General features: G+C 40.9%; 1 protein-coding gene across 2 annotated transcripts in view; it reads left to right on the plus strand.

Moving 5' to 3' along the window:
* The window catches only part of pvrl2l (PVR cell adhesion molecule related 2 like), a 98,768-nt gene that overhangs the window by 20,053 nt on the left and 62,709 nt on the right, over positions 1-16,006 (plus strand). For both annotated transcript variants that reach the window (XM_056740945.1, XM_056740946.1), the window contains exon 2: positions 15,763-15,872. In XM_056740945.1, coding sequence (XP_056596923.1) covers positions 15,763-15,872 — 110 coding nt within the window. The remainder of the gene's footprint in view (positions 1-15,762; positions 15,873-16,006) is intronic.

A 16,006-nucleotide genomic window follows, 5' to 3' on the forward strand; every position in this document is an offset into this window, starting at 1 on the left:
TGAAGATTAGGGAGGCCTGGCGCCGGAGTTTCCCACTGGAAAGAAGCTGCCGTGGGAGATGGATGAGGCACGGATCCACCAAATTAAACTGCACCTGTGCCAAACTGACACCCGATCACGGACTCGGGTTTGGATCAATGGCTCTCCCCGTCAGAGGCGTGTTCCTCAGTCTCTGATCTCAGCCAGAAACAGAGCTAGACTGTTATTCGTGCCGTGACTTTAGAGCTCATCGTGGACCACTGTGTCTCGGTGTGTGACTGTAATGTGGATGCTGTGCACTGCTTTGTTCTGAAGCTGGTTTAAGTGATTTGGAAGGAATGTAAGAATCTGCCCGCACAGAAGTATTATATCTTACAGGTTGTCTGGTTACTTCTCGCAGCAGATTCTTTTTAGAAAATGTTAGTTTAGCCGCAGGAAAACTAACAAGAAGTTTTACTTTTGCTTTTCTTTGAAGGTGGAGATGCGTTTGTAGTTTGTTTTTGTAAGCATGCTAAAGAGTAGGAATAGTTTCGCAAGATGTGTGAGCTCTCCACCCATCGTGTTATTCTAAGGTAGAATTAAAAGAAAGGCCTGATGCTCTGGGGCTGTCACAGTATAAGATTTTCAATGCTTTATCTTCACAACTATTAGAATTCAGGGTAACAATATTATCAAAGATTTTATGGAAATAATACAAATTATATCAGTCACTTTATTTTACATTTTGATAAGTTAGCATATTATTTTTTGCCAATAAATCATAAAAATGTTTTGTCAATTTTTATATTTATATTTTATAAAAAAAAGTGTAATAATGTTTAAATCTATAACGTTTTTAATAGCATAAATGTATAATACATTTTGAATTTATAATAATGGAGTCCACACCACAACTGCAGCAATAACAACACTGTCATTTTTTCCCAGACTGATAAAACATTTACAATCAAAATCCATTCAAGTTGACTTTGAATAATCAAAACATTATTGGTGTGGATCCTAAAGTTGATATCCTTAATATTGATATCCCTATAGTTATTTGTCTCTGTGTGAACGGGCCTTTAGAATTTCTCATTGAGTTCATTGTTTTTGGACTTTGAGCTGTTAAATCTGGTTCGCACTGTTTCGACAAACGGATATCAGATATTTTAGGTTTGGCTGGTAGATATCAAATGTTGGTTCTGCAGTATAAACACCAACAAGGTTAATACGTAGATTTAACAAAATCATTTGGTTTTTTGTTAGCGCAGCGTGAACTAACCATTTGAAGTTCTTCAGACACGAGTCAGGCGTCAGTGCACTCTCTTATAATGTTTTGTCCATTTGCTTTTCTAAACCACTGAATGGCTTGTATCATGTATCACGTTACGCTGATGTGGCTAAATATCAATATTACCCGACACAATTTTAGTCGATAGCTAAGTGCTAAATTTCATAAATGTGTTTATTATGAGGAGACACCATGGCCAGGCCCGCAAAGAACCAGCAGGAAGCCTTGAAGATATTAAAGTGTTTTTTCATCGAATATTTTTGATAAATATTTAATAATGCTTTCATAATTTTTTACAGCTTCCTTACTACATCCCGTTTTGCCATCCTTAAATCCATTCTGCTGATTTACACATGTTTTTTCCCTTGCATCAGTGCAGAATATGCTGAAAAAAATTGTGGATTCCATCTGGTCCTGCATATGGCAAATTATAAGATAAAGAGGTGGGAGAGAGAGAGGCCATGCGTTCAGAAAAGAAGCTAAATAACTGCACAGTGGCTTGGTGGTTCAGTCAGGCTTTGCGAAAAGGAAGCTGGATGCTCCCGCAAAAAAGCATTTGATAAAATCAGAGCGCTTCTTGACTTTGGCTTTATCTGCTTTAGGACCCAGTGCCTCCCTGTTCACAAGCAGTTCTAGGCCATTTGTTTCCTGATTTGCCCCCAGTAGGTTTGCCCGACCACCCAGTGCAGTTTGCAATCGAGTTCTTCAGTAGCCAGATACGCTGGGCCTTCGTGCCACGATTGCCCTGGTTTCTTCTGATAAGTGCGAAATTAGCACAGCGGATGTTGCGGTGAGCAAGCTGCTATTCGGAGATGCCGCAGACCCCTGCTCTGGGATTGCCAACTCACCCAGGCTCTTTAAAATGTGGAAGTACCCTTTTCCTCCGAGCCTCTGTGAAGATTGATGTGCTGTTTTTTGTATATTGTGTTAAACCCCTCTGCTACACATGTGCCTTATGAAAAGATTTCTCAGTTTAAGTCGAGAAGCCACGTGGGTCAGCGAGGTCTTAATGCGAGTAGTCCATCTTTGGTTGCGACCAGTATGCTCTGCTTTTAGTGTGACGAATAGATACAAGCGTTATTAAAAAATAATGTTCAGAGTGCGCAGGGGGAGAACGCAGAGGAGCTGTACGCTGTCAGAAACGCATTTCTGCTTGTTAGAAAATCCTTCATCTTGTTTACACAGTGTCCTTTGAATAGATGATTCCAACAGTTGGTTCTTAAAAACAAGGTAGATGTTTGAAGAATGTATAAAATAACTGGTCTTTCAGTCTTGTCGGAAGGAATTGCGGTTTACATATAGAAGATAAAGACCATTTTTAGATCAATAATACAGTTACAGTAATTACATTTTTGACAATTGAACATCCCCTGTAATGTTATAATGCTCTTAATACTTATGTTTTTCTTTTTACTTATTATTGTCAGTTTTATTCTCTTTCTTATTGTACTCCTATGAGAGACAAGAGTATAACTTTAAGGCCCCGGTTTCACAGAAGAGGCTTAAGGCCAGTCCCAGCCTAAAATGAACGTTTCCCGGTTTTAACTGTATATAACATGGCCAGAAATATCTTAAAATAAATCTGTGCCATCGTTGTCTCAAGATGCATATCAGTAATGTATTTTTCTAAGGCAATTCTTTTCTAAGGTGAATTCAACTAATTCAACTAAGGCTTAGTCCTGGCTTAAGCTAAACCGTGTCTGTGAAACCGGCCATAAGTGTATTGTAATCTTTTCAAAATCAAATCTTGATGGTTGGTTTTGTGCTGCATTAACAGTAAAAATATGTATTATAATATGATCTAGTATGCGATATAACCTAGACTTTGTGCGATTTGACCCTTTGTGATGGACACCGTGGTGCGTGCACTTATGAGAATCTGCTCAAGACTGTTTGTTTTTGGAGATGGGCGTTGACGTGTTAAAGCAGGCAGTAGAAGAGGAAAAAAGAGGAGTGTTGAAGTGCAAAACGCAGATGGAGAAAGAGAACAGATGTCAGAACTAGCAAAGCTTGGAGGCAGAGCAAACCAACTATTGACAGCATTCACGTATGAGTAATCCTGAAGTTGGATTTTCGTGCCAGACCTTTTTATGTACAGTACCGGTTTGGGCAAGAAAAGCAGGTCTCAGCAGCACTTTTTACTTTGTAGACTCCGTCCATCTGTCAATCCATCACTTCCTCTCTTTTCTCTCTCCTTCTTTCGGTTTCAATCTCCCCTTGTCTCTTTCTCCATCCTTCTGTTCGGTTGGCACCGAGACGAACGCTCTTGTCGCCAGATGTGACTGCGAATGAGCAGCTGTTGCTTTGACACCCAGCTGCCTCCCCTCTCGCCGTCGCCTTGACAACACTGACTCCTATCGCCACAAGAAATGTTGCTAGAAAACAAGGGGCATGATGGAGATAGCAGCTATTTCTTTTCTCCCACCGCCACCCTCCAGCATCCCCCTTCTCTTGATGTGTCGACACACTTGTTTGCATTGCCCTTTGATCACATCTTCTTTTCCTCTGCGTTATTTTTCAAAGGCGAGAAGGACGACCTTTCTCGCGGGGAACCGCACATCTGCGGGATATTGTTAAAGCCCTGTTCTAACAAAACCTGGCGAGCTCGTTAGAAGCCAATCAGGAGACGGATGCGCCTGCATAAAGATGAGCGCGCAACAGGGCTGCAATAAAGAACATGTTAGTCCTCGCAAAGGGCATTGTAACATCCAATCTCGGATCGGATTCGCGTATGCCAGCTCTGATCAAAGCAACCATAAGCTAATGAGCACCAATGATCTACAAACAGCCTTCAGACTCTGAACGGATGAGCGTGGAATGCAAAACGAGGGACACTGTGTACTAAGATCATGGAGGATGGAGGACTTTAGAGGTGGCGGCGCAAAGTAATCTTGGCTTAGGACGTTTAGATGCATTGTGATTGAGAGGCGTAACATCTGTGTGAGAGATATGTGTCCGTGTGTGCATGAAGAGGATTAGCGTCTGAAAAGCTGAATGATAGGCTTAGGAATGAAGAAAATCAGAGGGAAAGGTGTGATGTGATCGCCCATCTGTGTTTGAACTGACAATTTTTGTTTGTTTTTTTGTAGATCCATCTGGACCTTGACCCTTAAGATATGTTTTGGCTGTGTGTCCGCGGCACATCCCAATCCAATATATCGTTGGTTCACACAGATGAGGCCCGAGATCAAATTATCGGGTATTGCTTTGCTTCCGTGAAGGACTTGTGGGGTTTGATTGACAGCTAGATAACCAATAGGGTAATGATGTTAGATGGTGGTAACGTCCTTCGTGCTACACGCTGTCCGAGCTCTCACCCAAGGTGAAGCTTATGTAATATAATTACTTTTCTATGCCTCTTGTATGTATTTATGTTTTATTCACAGATTGGACTCGGGGTCCTTGAAATCCCATGATCTATAGCGCTAGATGTGGAGCTATTTGAGCGAAAGAGAGAGAGGAAAACCAAAGATTGGGTGCTTTTAATCAGAGCACAGCTCGCTATGGGGAAAATGCGACAAGCAACCTAATTTAGAGCTCCAAATCCCAAAGCCATCAGTGTGTGTTTGTGTGCGCGCGCGTGTGTGTCGACTTGTCTATGCATAATAACACCAGCGAATGGAAACACCTGACGTTCAGCCCAGATAAGCTGAAGCCGGGCGGTTGTTCCGCCTCGTTCAATTCCAAATACCGTGTTATGATTAAACGCCTAGATATAAAAATCCCCAACCTTGCTCGACACGAGCTTTTCTCTCATCTGTAAAACGAATAAAAGTAGATTTGCTTACTGTAGAGAGCGTGATGCCATGATCTGTTTGTCCACAGGCGCACCTCGCCTCCGCATGCTCTCGCTTCTCTTTGAGTGAAAGGGGAATAGGTTATATTTGGCGGTTTTGCTTCAGTTGTGTCGCTTTCTTCCTCGCGGAGTATTGATAATGCGACACGGCGTTTTAATTGAAAGCATAGAAATGAACATCTTCAATTACTTAGCCCAGCGTCTATTGTAATCCTTCCCGTTTCTTTTGCTCACTTGTTAACCTCTATTATTCTCAGGGCGCATACTCAGTGAAGTGTGCTCGGCGACAACCATTCTCATTTAGGGGCTAATCACCCGGGAGGGGAACGCAGTATTTTACCACAGTGGAAGCTCATAAAAGTACAGTGGGAATTTCCTATAAATATGAGCGCTCTGTTGTGCCATCTGTTATCTCCTTCCCGAATCGCGTCTTTGTAGGCATGCGTGCTCACTGTTAGTTCAGAGGCTGCACTCGGGCTATAATGTGATTTTGTTTTTTGGGGGGGGGGTAATGTGACGACAGCAGCGCTCGAGGGGATGCGTGCTTGTGCGTCTTGAGTTTGTTAGGCTCGGGTGTTTTCCAGATGGCTCACTTGGGATTCATTATGGAACGATCTTTACCTTTGTGACCGACTTTCACGAACACGCTTTACCGTAGAAGTGCATACAGATGTCTGGTAATTGATTTCCTTTTATTCCCAGATGAGCGCTCTTATGATCACATGTGAGATCTTGAACATGCCTTGAATAATGCACACACTCCATTACACCTTCGTATGTTTTTTCTTTTGTTTTTATGTTCGAATTGAGTCACGTTGGCATCCTCTTCCGCCGCCCTCTCATATTTGCCACGGTGAGGTTTTCCCGTAATGCGATTAACCTTCGATTGAGAATGAACGAGCCTCTGAAGACCACATCTCTAATCCTTAACATATGAGTTTCTCTCTCCCCCCACTCCAGACTTCCATTCTTCCTGTTTAAGCACATGATTTATCTTTAGTCACTCATAGTCCCCATCTCCTTTGGAATTCTGGGTAATGCAGTCTTTCCAAATGCAGTCTTTCTCTGGGGAGTTTGCTGTCGGCACGCTGCAATTATGGTGGCGGTTGGTTTTCTTTGTGGCCCTGACGTGTGGTAATATGGGAAAATCAATGCTTCGCTCCGTCTGCGGAGGGAATATATTTGTCCAAGCGTTCGTCCGTGCTCGAACGCATTAGACACACCCGGGCCTGTGATGGCTCTGTGCATTGCATTCTCCTTGGTAGGTTTGCGTGGCTTGTTTACATGCTGGTAAGGTAATTGTAGACTTGTCCATTTTAGAGAGAACGGCAAGCCAACAACGCTCGCCCTGAATCAATTCTAACAAAGTGATCAGACCTGCGGCGGGCTAATGAGGAGAGAGAACCAATGACAGCGAGTAAATATGTTGTAAGCAGCCCCCGTCTCCGTTCCCTTTTAAGTGGTCTCTCCCTCCCTTCGGCTTTCATCCTCGTTCTGTGTGTTCACTGTTAGTGTAAGTGTACAACCGGAGGATAGAAAACTGCCTTTAATGGCACTCAAATGAGCGTTGCTGTCCAGCACCTCGAGGCCCTTGGCAACACAGCACCCAGCTGGAGAATAATGGAGGTTCACGTGTGTGTAGCCACCTGCCTCGCCACTTCAGTTAGTTTATCTTTCTGTCATCTGCTGTTTCTCTCATTCCTTTGTTCAGATTTTTCTTTGTGAAGTGGATAGTTTGGTGTGTGTAGTAAACATATTATGGTTTGGGTAAAGGGAATTAAAGATGTTGAAATGCTTTCCTTTAGCTCAGTGGTTACAGCATGGTGCTAGTAATGCCAAGGTCATGGGTTCGATCCCAGGGGGTTGCACATATTCAGATACAATGTATAGTATAGTGCAATGTAAGTCGGTTTGGATAAAAGCGTCTGCCAAATGCATAAATGTAAATGCAATAAAAGATCTTAAGCATCTTTATTAGACTGAAAGAAGGCGAAGATGCTTATGATGATCATAAAAATAAATTTTCAATGAAATTTTCACTTATTCTGTAGAAGATTACTGTAGTTTCAATCTATAGTGCAACAGTTTTTGATTCACTAAAAATAACCATTTCAGCATTTCAATAATACAGGTCTTTAGTCTTTAATTTTATTATTTACATGTATAACCATTTATGGAGAAAACACCTTGCTTTTTAAAAGTTTCAATACTGTGTTGTCAAAGTTGACAAGCACCTTTAAATACTTTTTTATTGGTTAGATATTTGCAAAACCTAATGACAAACATAAAAGGTGACTAGTAATATATGGCAAAAAAATAAATCCTCAAATATCGAGATTCGAGGTTTTGGATGGACAGCAGCGATTTGTTAACAAATGTATTGGTGCATTTGCTAGCATAAACAAACATTGAACAATACTTGTACAACATTTATTCATCTTCAATGAAACATGCTGATAACTATATTGTTCACTGTTCACTATATTGTACATGTCAGCTAATGCATTTATTAATGTTAACAAATACATCCTTACTTGAAAGTGTTACCTTTTTATTGCAATATCGATCCTTAAGTTTTACTTGGCATGAAAGTCTTAATATCTTGCTTAATTTCTTTACAAACGCATATATAACATGTTCACTTATCTTAAAAAAATCCAGTCATCTCTTTGAATACCTGCTATCTTTTTCGCTCATCTTTAACTTCCTTACTTTTTTCTTCTCTTGCTCTGCTCCACTCTCTTTCTCTCATTCTCGCAGTTTTTCTCTCCTCCACCTGTTCACCTCTGGCGGATTGGCTCCTCTCCTCACCTCTGCACAAGCTTTCTCTCTCTCACCCTCCTTTTCCTTTTTCTCATTTCTCCTGCATCTTTATTCTTTTATTATCTTTCCCTTCTGCTCTTGTGCTCTGCTGTTCCTTCACCTCGGCTACGGTCTCTCTGTTCCACCCTTTCACCTCATTCGGCAGCTCCCTTGCCATCCTCTCCTGCTCCTTTCTCATTTTTAGTCTGTGCATTCATTTTATTCTACCTTTCTCACCCTTGTTTCATTGCAAACCATTCTGCATCGTTCTCCTTCTGGTTTCTTTTTCCTTATCTCTCTCTATCTCTCCATCTCTCCATGCACTGTCTTTCCTTAGCCTGTGAATTGGGAGCAGTGGTGGTGGTGTTTACAGGAAACCTGTTTGAAAATAGTGTAGCTGGATATATGAATATATAAATATTTGCATTGTATTTTTTCATGCATTTTCCTTCCCCTATTTCTCATTAAAGTAATGCTTTAAAAGCAAGTAATATTGGAAAGATACTGTATGTTAAAGTATGATGATTTATTAAGAATTACTAATAAAAATTTACTGTAGTACAGAAAATATCTGCATTTAAAAAGAATGTTCAAATGAACTGCCAACAAATAACTTGAAAATGCATATATATATATATATATATATATATACATGTGTATATACATGTGTAGTATATCAGCTTTATATATACTATATGTTTGTATATATACAGTTTTGTGACACAATGTTCAAAATTCTTGAATGTTTTTGACAGGTTTGGTTGGTTTCTCTCTCATTCTCTTCTGTATTTCCTCCTCTCACCCTTCTCATCGGTTTCTCCCTCTTCTCCTCTTCGGGTCAGGTGCTAGCAGCATAAATGTTGCTTGTCAATAATTTAATAAGAGAGAAGTGCCTCACCCTTTTTCAAACAGTCATATCAATAATACATGAATGTGAATGTAGAGTAGGGTTGTACGTCCAGCCCTTGCTGTTTGTGTAGAAAACCGCTAAATGAATGTGTAAATAAGTTAACTCACTCACACGTACACACACACACACGCTTGCTCTCTCTGCATGAGGGTTATAGGAAATAATTCATGTGGCGCGATTGTGAAGACCACATCTAGGGTTTGTATGCGCAATATGTGTGCATATACATCTCTCTGTGTAAGAGAAGCATTTATCATGTGTAATGTGTAAAGGCAGCCGTGCTTTTTGTTTCCATTTCAAGCGCGCCCGCTCGGGATGAGGAAATGGGCCCCTACTGCACATGTGCACAAACAAAGGAGCACACACATTCGATCTCCTGGGGAAAAAGATGGGGCCTCGACTGCTGTTACTGCGGTTTCACAAGGTCCTCGGGGAGGACGGAGAAACAGCATGCCTATCTCGCGAGTGCAGAAACATCTCGAATCTAGTACACCTCAGACACTTTGAGCGTGCTTTATATAGTCTCACGACAGGTAAAACTCTTAGCCTCGATTATTCACGCGCATTGACGTTGGGAAGGCACACACATATTTTTATAAAAAAGTGTTTTTCTCCATCACTTGTATACGGCACGCATAGCTCGTGCACTTGATATTCCAGTATAGTGGGGGGAAAGCTCTGTTCCAAATCCTAGTGAGCCGTCTAGACAGCATTTCAAGGAAACATAAGCACGTACCAAAAATGAGACCTGTTCCAGACAGAAACATTAATAAAATGGCCGCACTTCAAATGTATCCCTCACAAGTACATCAGTGGCAAAATGCACCTGACAAGTCCGGTATTTGTTTGTGCTTCGCAATTTTATGCTTATTAGAGCACAATTTGATTATGCTTAAAATGGTATGAAACTCAGTTTATTAATTTCGTGTCCAGTCTCGTGTGCGGTTCTCGTGAGGTTTGCTGCCTACGTACGCCGTTCCAAATCAATCACTCACGAGCTTCCGTTGCAGTGAGGGCGCTACCGGAGAGGGAGAGAAGACTTTTTGGAACAAAGCTGAAGTGTAGAACCAGGAATGTGCCAAGTGTTAGGAAAGGATGAGAGCGGCCAGCAGAACCGCGTGCCAGAGAGCCGGACGGGAGGCTAATGGCATACTTCCCATTTGAGAGAGAAGGGCCAGCCTACAGATAAAGGGCCACGGATGAAAGGAGAAAAGCTAACAAAGGATAAAAGAATGAACTGTAAAGTGGAATGAAAGTGAAAAGAATAAAAATCGGAGATGCACGATGAAGACGGAGGCAGACGGACGGGGGAGCGACCGAGATGAAAGGCTGAGAGTGAGGGGATGGCTAAGAGGAACGCACAAGGTGACCTTGGAAAAAAGGGGCACTAGAGGGAGGAAAATAAAGATGCAGGAGAAAAGATCTGACGGGGCGAACAGCTTTAGGCCGCGTGCACGCTCGGAGCTGGTGTTTTATGTCTGGATGAGGGTGTGGCCCTTAGCGTACGTTTGACAGGGGGTGTGTGAGTGAGAGATACAGAGAGTTTATAAAGGATAGAAGATTACTAGGTAGTGAGAGACAGATGAGAGTTCGATACAGTCGAGGGAGGGTGAGCGCAGCATTAGAAGGAGTTTGTTTCAACAGTAGTGAGTGAGAGCTGCGGTGCTGTAAAGGATACTTGAAATAAAGCGAATGCATAATAAATGAAAGAAAAGAGGGATGGAGGCCGGGGCTCGTATAGAGAATGAGGTGAGATGGGCATAATCTTCCTCATTTTGATGGCCATTTTGCTGTGATCACAGCGCATGTAGAGCTAATGGATTCGGAGAGGTGGAGGCGATCATGGTTTTTTAAATTATGCTATCCATACCATCATCGTGCCCGCAGGGAACGTTGAGGTCGTGCGGTTCACCAATGGGTTGGCAAACATTCGCACACCCTTTTTTACCTTTTTCCCTCTGCGCCTTCACCTTATGCCCCAATCTGTTTTTTTAATGACCTTTTTCTCCTCCCGGCCGCCAGGAGATTAAGGATCACAATTCACCTCAGTTATTAAGCCTGAAATAAAGTTCCTCGCATGTGGTGGCTTAAGGTGCCTTTGGATATGGTTTTCTTTTGGTAAATATGTATGCGCATTCATTTTAAAGTATTGTACCAAGCAAGAGATGTTGTCGGAGAAATGCACCGTCAGAGACTCATAACGTTCACCCTGCGGCGGGAGAGAAACACATTCCTGTGAAATTCTAAAAGCGTGCGCCGTGTGCGCTAGCGTGGCATTCACCGCGCTAATTATTTTCCAGCCGCTCGCTGCACTTCCATGCCTTTGTTAACTTCTTCAAGGCTTTCACACATACGCGCTCACAACGGGCTCAAGGCTGACGGGTGCTAAAAAAACTTCACTGAAACCCGTGACCCTGGGGAAGGCGACCCTAGAAGTTTAAGCCATGACGTTCCAGTCAGCGTGCACGAGGAATGATGTCATATTTCAAGATGGAGAATGCCTTGTGTAAATGACTAAAACATTCGCCTGACTTAGAAAAAATTAGATATTGTTGATATTTGTTGGTTTATTGCAGAGATTAAATTGGCCCTGCCTGGGGTATTTTGTCTTTGATAGAAAGGATTTATTTTAAATAAATAATAATAAAGGGAGAGTTCACCCAAAAAGTGAAAATTCTGTCATTTATTCAACCTCATGTCATTTAAAAACTGCATGACTTTCTTTTTTCTGCAGAACACAATAGAATATATTTTTGAAGAATGTTAGAAACCGCACAACAGTGCTACCCATTGACCTCTATTATATGAACACAATGCAAGTCCATGGGTATCGCCGTTGTCCGGTTACCAACATTATTCAAAATATCTTCTTTTGTGAAGAGGTTTGTATGACATTTTCTTTTCTGGGTCTTTGAAAATTATTGAAATATTTTATGTATCATTTTAATTAATTATATTTGAAAAAAAAAAGGATTCGGTTTAGTATACATGTCTATCTAGTCTAAGAAGAGCACGTTTTAAATGTGAATACCGATGTTACATCTACATTTCTTACATAAAACATTTTAAACCGTGTAGTTATTGTTGAAACAGACGCCCAAGGATATTGTTTTCCTGCTCTGCTTAGACTTGTTTAGGTATTAAATAACGTAAGCCTTTTCAGACAGATGAGCTTTACATTAAGCTTATGCGCTCTCGGTTAAATTGCTTCTTTCCCTTAAATGTGGTTCGTTTTTTCATTCTTAAGTAAAGCACCTGCCTCGCTCGTACGGTGTCATATCAGTCATTTACAGACATAGAAGGACGTCTGGTAGAGGAAAAGTTAAGGTTGGGTGAGCGGAAAGTAGATTTAAATGTGATAATGCGAGCTATATTTCATTTTAGTGTAGTGTAAAGAGACAAGACTGAATCCGTATGTCCTGCTTGTCTGTTTAACAATTTTTATTCATAATTATATTATATAACTATTTACACATTGTTTTGTGTTCTATAAAGGAAATCCGAATGATACCATATATTTACTGTTTTTTTACATACCTCTTAATCGCAATGTTAAATTGTAAATCATACTTTTAAACTGTAAATCGATATATAAAGCATTTTTTTTATGTGCACATAGGTCATGCTACCCCATGGCATCTCTCTGGTGCTTATATATGAATATATTGATGACTTTAAAGGTGAATATTACATCATAAATAATAAAAGCACCAATGAACTTTGAATTAAGTACACAAAGCCAGCTTATACCTTAAACTGCTTCTTTTGCCTTAAATGTGTGTGTGTTTTATTTAAGCGCTTATAGCGAGCCTATTTAAGTTCATTTATCATCCTTAAGTAAAGCCTATGAGTCCCGCGCAGACACCCCGACTGTTTCAGAGGTATTAAAACCAGTGCAAATAGATCAGTAAAGGAATACGAACAGAAGCACTTGAACACAAAGGAGGGAGAAACATGGATACGCATGCAAATGAGAGAGCGAGACCTGATGCATGTTGTTCTTTACTGTATTATTCTTTTCTGGTTTTGTTTTCGATTTATTTAAAAACACACATCATGGAGTTGTTTCATTTTATGGAAACTAACAACCAGAAACCTTGTACATGTACATTCCCACCTATGACTCATCTGTTGTTATGTACCGAAAGAGTAGGGAGAGCGATAGAGTTATAATCCAAAGATAGATGGAAACAAAAGAGGAATGAAGCAGAAAGTGAGAGAGGGAGAGAGAGCGAGGTGAAGAAATAGAGGTGAGTGAATAAATGCTTTGTGTTTCTGTTTCTTATTCCAGCGAGCTGGTCTGACAGGCCATTGTGTTCCTTCAGGGGGAATTCTGCTACACTGAGTCACACGCGGGCCGTCTTGTAATGAAAACACACACTTCCTGACATTAAAGCCCTGAAATACAAATGCAAAACAAGTGTGTGTGTGTTGCATCCATACCGCCGTACTTTAATCCTTGGCACAAAACTTTGGCATCTTATATAATCTTCTTGTTGGAGGCATTACTAATTGAGAGGAAAGTGGATGCCTGAAGTTAGATGTAATACACTTCGCTCTTCTTATAACTGAGCGCTGGGACTGCTTATTTTCCTCTGCAATTCTCATAATCCTAAAACCACTTTTCCATTGCAAAATTTTGACTGTTGAACACCCAAAAAAAACTTTCATTTTCACCATGATAACTATACGGATGAGTTTAACACAAACTACTGTCCACACCTATGACAATAAAGTTGTGTTTATACCAAGCTTGTGAACTTGTTTCGCTTTTAAAATGTGCACATTCTTATGTTTTATCATTCATCAGCTGAATGCCTTTTTAAGTTTATCAAAATTTGGACTTCATACTTTTCATTTTTATATTTGGTAAGACGGTGCATTTATCTCGAGAAACAGCTTTATCTGCATTCTCAGCATGATTCAGTTTGATATCGATGCGTGTTCCAAGAAATCCCTGGTATACGAAATAAATATCAGTTAGGAGATTAGACAAGTATAAGTCTATAAAATATTCGTCCAAGTACACATTCCTGAGCTCTTGGCCAACACATTGTTCCCTCTGTACATAGCAAGGCCTGAAAGATAGCAACGTTTCATTTGTGTTGTGCATTTGCACAGAGCGTTGGGTATTTATACACGCATACTGGGTATGTACAAGGACAATGAATAATATTTCGCATTTTCTCTGCACACAGATTTTTTAAGTCGGCATAAGGCAAAAGATCTCTCTGTTTGGTTACATTCAGTACGCCTGAGCTCTTTCGGAGACGCTAAAGGGATTTATCGTGAGCGAGGAATGCTTTCGCATTGTATTGGATTGCAAGTATTTTTCTTGTATAACAAGTCGAGCTATGTTTATGTATCATTTTATGTAGTCACGACCCCGCATTTGATAGAGCTAATCCTCTTCAGGGTGCGAAGCAATTTGAGGTCTGTCTTTTGAGTGTGTTTGGGTGCGCTGATAATGCGTCTGTACGTTGTGAAGTGCCGATGCTTTGTGTGCGCGAGCATTCCTTATTCCACCCGTGTATGTGGAGCAGCTCTCCTGCTACTCGCTGGCCTTTGACTCCAGTAGCTCTGAGCTGGAGGTCTCTCGCTTCTCTCTCCGTGGGAGCTCGCTGGAGTCTGCACACCACCCGAGCCAAAACGTGGGTTGTTTATTTTAACCTGCCTTTGTATTGGGCCGGGCGAGAAAGCAAAGAGAGAGAGAGAGCTTCGAAAAACCTGAACTTTGCCGTCTTCTGCGTCCACGCCGAGATTTGAGAGACTGGGATCATAGCCAGTGGGTCAAACTTTCAAGCGTGTAAAGATTGACATTGCTGTAGCAGACGTGGTCCTTTCAGTTTTTATCTTCAGCGAGTTCAGCGAGTTATCAAGTTATAAAGTTAACACGATCACGACATACACTTTTATGGCCCCATAAATGTCAAACTGCCTATTATGATGTTACGATCGCTTGACTGTTAAGGATGTTATCGTGATGACTAAATTGCATTACAGTCAGAAACTAAGACGTGTCAAGTTTTTGGCCGAGAGATGCATGTTAGTCTATGATGCTGAGATGGTTTTATTAAAATTATTATCCGCACAAACTAACATGAGTGTTTTTTTTTTCACACAGTGGAGATCCTAATGACTTACAATTATTGTAAAATGTCCCCTAGAGAGATATAAGCCATGGCTGTATACAAGTCTACATGAAATAAAAATCAAACCCAATGTACTTCCTTGATACACTGCAGGTGTTATCGATTGAACTGTGCACTTTATTCCTAAGAAAAAGCATTTGTCTCCATAAACTTTCATTAAAAGGTAATAACTTCTAAAACAACGTGTCACAGATTCCTTCATCTTACACCCCTTAACTACTAAGAAGATAATTATGAATCACTTCCAGTCATATAACTGTATAGATTTTTTAAAAGTACAGTAAAGAGCTCACAAGATTAGAAGTTATTTCGAGCTGTGTACAGGAATCTGGAAAGCACCGTGTGCCCGGACTTGAACTCATGAAGTGCTATTGCGCAATGTCGTTGTGCAGCCCTGCTTGACTATTTGGGCCAACCCATTGTTTATTTATCATTGTACGTCACACTTACAGTAAAATATGCTCTGTAAAAGAATATGACAGTAAAATATGTTATTCTGTATTTCATGAGTCATTTGTATCTCTCTGATTTGTGCCTGTGATTGTGTATATAGATGCAGTGATGATATGAGTTGGCTGAATCGTGTTATTATTATTTTTTTAATTATGGGCAATCAAAGCTGGATGGATCTCATGACGAGACGTCTGAACATTCCGTCAATAGATATCAGACAGTTTTTAATCAGTCTGAGACTGCACTTTTATCCCAGAGGAAGTCCAGGCCCTGGAATATAGTCAGACTGGTGTGTTTTTTCTTAAGGGAGCCCAACATCTGGGTTCGATTGCAAAACGTACAATCCTGATCTGTTCCAGATTTTACGATGTGATTCTGAAACGTTTCTCTCTTTTCGCAGGGGTCTGGAGTCAGCGCGTGCGAGTGGATAATGAAATCACGGCGTATCCGAACGGGTCCGTCATCCTGCGCTGCGAGTTCACCAAGAGCGGCGAAACCAAACTCACACAGGTAATAATGAACACTTGTTTGATTCATCTTAACAGAACCCGACTGTTTTCCAATGAGGAGTAATTTGTCCACCACAGATCTAAACAACGAACCGAAATGCGTTTTTCTTATTTTTTGGAGAAGCTCAGAGTCTT

The sequence above is a fragment of the Triplophysa dalaica genome, chromosome 25 (genome assembly GCF_015846415.1).
Source record: "Triplophysa dalaica isolate WHDGS20190420 chromosome 25, ASM1584641v1, whole genome shotgun sequence".
NCBI classification, from domain to species: Eukaryota; Metazoa; Chordata; class Actinopteri; order Cypriniformes; family Nemacheilidae; genus Triplophysa; species Triplophysa dalaica.